General features: G+C 34.9%; 1 protein-coding gene across 2 annotated transcripts; it reads left to right on the top strand.

Moving 5' to 3' along the window:
- Nucleotides 1-4,096: 4,096 nt before the first annotated feature.
- Nucleotides 4,097-6,932, top strand: LOC105764537 (ethylene-responsive transcription factor ERF119). 2 transcript variants are annotated; one of them, XM_012583159.2, is made up of 3 exons: nucleotides 4,097-4,247; nucleotides 4,648-4,938; nucleotides 5,056-6,932. In XM_012583159.2, the coding sequence occupies exon 3, from the start codon at nucleotides 5,277-5,279 to the stop codon at nucleotides 6,291-6,293; it is 1,017 nt and encodes a 338-aa protein (XP_012438613.1). In that variant the 5' UTR covers nucleotides 4,097-4,247; nucleotides 4,648-4,938; nucleotides 5,056-5,276; the 3' UTR covers nucleotides 6,294-6,932. The 2 variants fall into 2 exon arrangements, with proteins under 2 accessions (XP_012438613.1, XP_012438611.1); XM_012583157.2 differs by lacking the exon at nucleotides 4,097-4,247 and having other exon boundaries at nucleotides 4,309-4,938.
- Nucleotides 6,933-7,535: the final 603 nt, after the last annotated feature.

Here is a 7,535-nt window from a genome sequence, read left to right as displayed (position 1 = left end):
TGTATCCATCGATATTTAATGATTCAACGGGCAAAATCCTGACATGAAAAAACATGAGTTTTAAATGAATTGTTTTCCATATATCCTTGAAATACATGGAATTGATATATGTAATTTTAAGATATGGAAAGCTTATGAATATGGAAATTTTGTTACATGATGAGCTCATCCTTGTTTCTTGGAATTCATATGAATTACATGACTAACAAGTTTGATGAGAATATGTGTTTAGGCTATTGGCTAAATTGTTTTGGATGTATTATGTATGTGTACCTTAAATGCAATTGAATGGTAAGTTAATTTCTTGTTGTACAAAATTACTAAGCTTTAAAAGCTTACTCTGTTTTATTTTCTTCTGCTCTATAGTAATTCGGAGGCTCGTTGGGTTGGAAGCTTGGCGGAGATATCATCACACTATCCATCGACTCATTTCGGTATATTTAGTAAATTAACTTTGGTTATAATGGTATGTATAGGATAATTTGGCCAATGTTGGCATACACATGTTTTGGTTTTAACTAGCTATTGGAATGGCTTGTAATGGTCGTGTTTTGATATATATGGTATTATCATGTTTGAGGTATGAATTTGATTATGCATATATGCATTTGGTATCTAGGTAAGTATAAGTTTTGGAATGACATATAAATAAATTGTCTATTGGGGTGCCTAAGAGCACATTGGTTGTATGTGTAATGTGTTAAATTTAAGACTTGGTTTTGGCATAGTTTAAATGTCTTGAATTGGTTCGTAAATGTGTTAAAATGTTGATGTAGGTGGAAGACAAGTTTGGGTGAGAAATAAGGCTTGGAAATGGCCTTATTTTATCCACACAAGTAGAGACACGAGCGTGTGCCTTAGCCGTGTGTGACACACGACCTAGCACATGGTCGCGTGTTTCAGTCGTGTATCCCCTGCATTTTTAAAATTTCAAAACAGAATGCTCAGGTATTTTCACACGGGCAGAGACACGGGCGTACGTCTCAGCCATGTGTGGCACACAGGCGTGTGTGTGAACTATGTACCTTAATTATGCAAGTCAGTATGCTCACACGGCCTAGCACACAGGCGTGTGGCTTGGTTGTGTGACCCAAGTCAGTAACCACCCTAATTTGGACACGAGCTGGGATACGACCATGTGTCCCTACTTCGAATACCCACATGGCCTGAGACACGGGCGTGTCTTTCGACCGTGTGAGACACACGGCCTAGCCACATGGGCGTGTGTCCCATGCACCTTAGAAAATTTTTAAAATTTTGTGAAAAATTCTCTGAGTTTTCGATTTAGTCCCGACTCGATTCTAATATGCATTTTGGGCCTCGAAGGCTCTTATAAGGGACTTTATGATTAAATTCTGATATGAACACTATATGTTGTGAAATGTCTGTTATCTGTTCTGTAATCCTTGGTAATGCTCTGTAACCCTGTTTCGGCAACGAATTCGGGTTAAAGGTGTTACAAAAACGAAGAGTACAAAAGATAGAGGTAAAACTAAATCTTGAAACCCGAAATAAGAACCCTTAAAACTTAAACACAAAATTCTTTGAAAGCTTATAAAAAGCTAATACCTAAATGTGTAATATGAATTATCTTTTTAGGGTGGAAAATGGCATATTTATAATCTAAATTCGTAGGTCAAATAATATTAAAATAACCTACACTAATTAGACTTCGACTGAGACAAATAATCAAAATTTGACTATAAGAAGAAAAACCAAGAAAATTGCATAAGACATCACCTTATCGTAACATGGCTGTTACCTCTTCGAGACACCCTTCATCGCGTAGTAAGGACAAGATGTCTCTTCTCGTTGGGATGTCAACTTTATTTCGACAAAAAAATGCGAGGAATACTCCACACTGGACCATTAGTTCAAAAGTCTAAAGGTATAATGCCAGCGAGGTATAGATGAGTAAGTTTTGTGAAAATGAAATAAGAAAACTGAAGTTTTACACTGAGTCCTAGCATTGGTTATGAAAATATATAATATTTTTTTAGTAGATGCAATAACATTTAGATATATTATTAAGTGTCAGTTTGTGAAAGATTTGGCATGTGTCTTATGATTATTATTACAATTTTTATATGAATCACTATAGTGGAAATTTATATTAAAATCCTTGAAAATTTAAAATGCTAAAAGCATATAGAAATTGCATGAAAATTGTTTAATATATGAATTGATTTGATTTAAACATATATATCTTTATAGAATGGTAATGATAAAAGTTTATTGTGATTATTGTTAGAACTCTTGAAGAGATTAAAATATATTTCCCCAAAATTCTTCTTATTTCCAAAAGAATGATAATATAAATGTTTATCAAAATTTTTTAAGTTATTGTATGGCAAGTTAGTATTAAAAAATGGAATATGTAGAATATGAGATATCATGTGATGTTGTCGTGAGGAGGGTAAATACGCGCTGTACTCTTTTTCCTTTAACCGAGCTTTTGTCCCATCAAGTTTTCCTAATAAGATTTTTAATGATGTAATATGTTATGCGTATTATAGACATGTGTACTATATTTCGTTCACTAGGAATTTTCCCTCCATAAGGTTGTTTTATCTCAGTAAAGTTTTATTAAGACACATAATCTACCAATAGATGTCAAAGGGGAAGTGTTATAAATATTTTATTATTAAGTGGATGTGCATTAAGATCAATATAAATTTGATGTAATTTAGAACTCGAATATTAATCATAAATAAAGTTTTATTTCATTTATACTTATATCTATAAATATAGAGTTTAAAGAAGCATAGTGCACACTATGTTAATCAATAAAATACGTTTTATTTGGCTCTCCTAAATTTTTGTTCTTTTACTCTTTTTATCTTTATTTCATAACAAGTTAATAACTATTAACTATACATTGAAAAGAAAAGATATAAGCAAAATATAATAATATATATAAGAAGAGATTGTTTGAAATTGTGATTTTCTTAAGGGATAAGGATGATGTGGAATCACAGTTTCATACAATATCTCTTTATATATATACACTAGAATTTAAGCACAAAATGAATATAAATATCATATTTATAAAAAAAAGTATGCACAATATACAGTAAATGCCACATTTATGTTGATTTTAAAATTTTAGAGTCGGAAATTTTACAATTACATAAAGGCATGATGATTAGTTGGATATGTAATTGAATGGTTTTCTATATAGTGGTTATGATGAGTTATGGTGTTTTAAATCGCATTCAATAAAAATCATTTTAATTGTGTAAATAAATGAAAAATATTTTATTGAATTTACGGTGTTTGTAACTGCTGCGGTTAAATGGTGTTGGATTTTTTGCACTTTACGTTATATGGTTGCATTGCCATGTCTGGGTAGCTGTCGTTTAATTTCACTTAACTATACAAAACGTGTTGTCTTAATCCTTGTAGCTTTTAACGTGTTCCATTTTGTCCAAACATAAATTGGAGGTACTATGATTGGTCAAATTCATAATTTACATATTGATGAGGTTATTTAAGATCACGTTTTGCACCTATGGGCTGTTTATTATTTTCAAACAGAATCATTTAAGAATAAAAATAAAATAGCAGAAAATTACGGAGATTTCCCCTAAAAATCTTCTCAAGTGATAATAAGGGGAATCCTAGACCGTAGAAGAAATGAAACCCCGTCACTTCCTCAGTGGTTATATCGTAATTTGGTAGAGTCCTAGACCCAAATGTTACGCGAATCCTGTTGTAAACGCCAAAAAAACTCCTTCACCAATACGTTGCCGAATCGCGGCGCTTCGTCCATACCAAAATACAGATGCGGACATCAGAAGCTCTATCCCCACTCTCTCACTTAAGGCGTGTGTTCAACACGCCGTCAACTGGACCAATCCGTGATGGTCGATGCGAGCGTGGATACACAATAACGAGTGCCAAGTGTTAGTTAAAAACCCCGTGCCAGGTGAAACATGATACGCATGAGATGGTAAGATTGGTCATGCATGATGATACGATATGCATGACAGCTCATATTGATTTTTTACTTCCATAAATAAATTCAATTTAACTTTTTCTTTTAATTAATTTAATAATATATTTATTCACATATATAGTTCGCTTTAATGCCGGTTTTAGACTTTAGACTGCTCGGTGGTAAAAGGTGAATGGCCTTAGGGAAAGAAGAAGAAAAACAGAGCAGAAGAAAAAGAGAAAGCGACGTCAAGATTTGAATAAAAATAGTAGAAAATCCAGAGTCAGTCCATACCCACTAGAGAGAGAAGGTAATGGTAACTAATAAATATTAATTTTCCTGAATTTTTAGGGAAATGGAATTGGTTTTTTGGGTTTTTTATTATTTTATTTAATTGTTGATATTTTTAAATAATTTTTTTATGATGTTTTTCTTCCATTGACATTTGTGTCTCTCTGTTAACCTCGTTGGTCGGTCTTATTTTTTACACTGTTTTTCACTCTGGTGGTGTGGTCTATATTACTGTTCGAAACAAAGCGATAAGGGGCTATTTTTGCTGGGTTTTTGTTAGGGGTATAGTGTTTGAGAGAGAAAAATCAGAGCCATAGATTTCTAATCCTTTCTCTCTTTTCCTCTTTTCTTTTTTCCGCTAGATCTAGCAGTATCTAAGTCTATTTTCTTTTCTTCTCGTTTTGGGTTCTCTGGAGAAGGCAAAACGGCAGAGAGGAGGCTTTGTTGAGCGTTGTTTTCTCTCTGTTGGTGGTTTCGGTTGCGCTTTGGAAGAGCTAAGGGAGGTTGATTAGTGAATTTATGTCGGCTGAGTTTGATTTGGCTTTGATTGGGGCTCAGTTGCAGCTCTGTTTTTCATCTTCTACAACAACTGTCTGTGCTCGCTTGTTCATCACCGCTTTGTTGGCTGTTTCTTGCATGATTCTCTGCTTCTATAGGCAGAGACTGAATATCGTGTTCTCGACTGTTTCGATGCGTTTGAGACCCAAAAAGTATGGCAACAGATAAACCCCATGTTTTAGTTTTTTATATGAATCTGCCTTTTGTTGTGCTTTCTTTTGGGTATTTTCAGTGTTTTGATGTCGGATTGCTTTGTTTTTGGTTTGCAGGAGTTGTTCTGGAGTTGAGTCCTTTGGAGGTTTTCACATAAAACAACGATTTTTCTATCTTTTCTTGTTTTTAAGAGGGGCTCATACTTGATACAGCTTTCATAGTTTTCGACTTTGTCACCCTTTTTTGTCATTCGATTTTGTTTAAATAGTTGTCTACAGTTTTTCCGGGTATTTTGAGGGGGGTTTTAGTTGAGTTTTACCCAGTTTTGCTTCCAAAAATGTTAGAGCATCGAAAACAAACCATGAATCTGAGTAAGTCCTGCAAAAAGCCTAAAAAACCCCAATCAACGATGAGTGAAGAAGAAACCCAAATGACTAGGAAAGTTCGAGTCATCTTCCATGATCCATATGCAACCGATTCATCTTCAAGTGAAGATGAATCCGAGGGAAGTGCTGCTAGAAAGGCCCCAAGGGGAAGGCGTTTTGTTCGTGAAATGAGAGTTCCTGTTTTAGGCTTGGCTCCTCAGGTAAAGCCTCTTGAATCCGAGACATCTTCGCAAGACAGTAACTCTAAAACCCCTACTAGCAGGAAAAGGGTTTTGAGTAGAACCCTTGAAGACAAACCTCTGGTGGCTAAAACCAAAAAACCTGTTGGGGTTCGTCAAAGGAAGTGGGGCAAATGGGCTGCTGAGATCAGGCATCCACTCAAGAAAACCAGGATTTGGCTGGGAACTTACGATACCCTTGAAGAAGCAGCCAAGGCTTATGAAGCTAAGAAGCTCGAGTTTGAGGCTCTCACTGTTGCTGCCGCCGCCTCTGCTTCATCTGATAAAACCAATGACCTTTCATGTTCTGCGGCTGCTTCTCACAACAACACTGTTCCCTCTGCTTCAGAAGAGTCTGAGAGCCTTGTATCGCATACTTCACCATCCTCTGTGCATGAATTGGATACTTCCGCATCTGTATCAGTCTCTAATAACAATGATGATTGCGGTGATGCCAACAAAGAGGTGTTCGATGCGAACTTTGCTGATATACCGATACCTGACCTCTGTTTCATTGATGATCCATTGCTATCTGGCTCAGTTGGACAAGAGCTGAACATAGATGCTGAAGCTGCTGACTACCTGTTTGTCAACGATTTTGGTATGATGTTGGAAGATTATTGCAGCATTGAAGACCTGAGTATTTGCGGGATCGGAGCCGATGAGCCAAGCGATCTACCAGATTGTGATTTCAGCACTGATGATTTTGTTTTCGATGAAGTAGCCCCCCTCAACATTGCGTGCCCATAAATTTTGCAGTTAGGAGAAGTTAATATTATAAAGCGTTGTTAGCTAAGTTTTGGGTCAAATCATGAAAGTAGAAAGTGATCACAGGGACTCTCCAAGACGAGTTGTTAGTGATGTGCTTTATTTTTGTGAGTGCAAAGTCTAGTATGTGTTTTGCTGGTGAATTGAAAAGGAGAAATGAGCGGTCTTGATTCCCTTGGGTTTTCTTGTGCTATAGAGCCGTCCCAAGGGACTCATCTATCTGGAAAGTGTTTTGATGTTTGGAGCACCATTGATACTGGTTTTTTTTTTTTTGGCTCATTCTCACATGCTTAAGTACTCTATATTTTTTGTCGTTGGAATGAAGTTTTTATTTAATTAAAATACAACATTGATTCATGGTCATGGTTGCTACAAATTGATATGATAAGGGTAGTTGGATGAATCAGCGTGCTTTAATGAAACGAGGTTGAGTAGCGGTATATATTCTGAGCTCCATTCATGGTTGTTAAAAGGGGGAAAAGAAGGGGTTTGGGATCTTCTAGTTGGGGTTTGAAAACTACATCTACCTAATGCTTTGATTCTAAGGGAACGGCTGCTTTTCATTATGTCTTTTCTGCGCTATGCCTCCAGTTGGAATGCAAAGTTTGACTTTTTTTTCAACTCTTTCATAATAACACATTTTTAATTGGTCGAATAAAAAAAAACTATTTTTGCATTTTTAGAGGTTAATTTTTAATAATTTCGAGTTCCATATTATATTAACAACTAAATAAAAAGTGAAAAATTTTAAATATTTATATTGTACTTGACATTTAATTTAGTTTTTATTTGATTGATGAGCTTGATGTGTTAAATATTCAATGATGTCTTGGCTATTAGCTATTCGTATAATGGTTTATCTTGAAAACGCTTTTTACTTGGGGATTGAATAGCTTTTATTTTCTTCTGATAATATCCTACAATTTTCATTATTTAAAATTTAAATCAATAATAAAATAGAAAAACAAGAGAGGAAATATCTCTCAAACTAAAACTTGATATTGGAACAGTACAAGTTGTAGTTAAAAAAACACACATGCTTTCATTTAAATATGAGATTGAAACGTGTTGGGAGTCAGAGTAGAAACTGATTAGGGCGTGAACATATATGATTTGATTATTTTCTGAGATGGCACAAAACCAATGGTTGGATAGGACTCTACCGTCTTTCTAAGTCAATGCCTCCCATTTCCTTCTCTTATTTTTACTTGATTAAATGTGTTG

This window comes from Gossypium raimondii, chromosome 12, assembly GCF_025698545.1.
Source record: "Gossypium raimondii isolate GPD5lz chromosome 12, ASM2569854v1, whole genome shotgun sequence".
In the NCBI taxonomy this organism is placed as follows: Eukaryota; Viridiplantae; Streptophyta; class Magnoliopsida; order Malvales; family Malvaceae; genus Gossypium; species Gossypium raimondii.
This window is presented reverse-complemented; position numbering and strand designations above follow the sequence as displayed.

What these genes read in the sequence shown, in the direction of transcription:
- LOC105764537 (XM_012583159.2), top strand. Translation starts at nt 5,277, where the DNA reads ATGTTAGAGCATCGAAAACAAACCATGAATCTGAGTAAGTCCTGCAAA.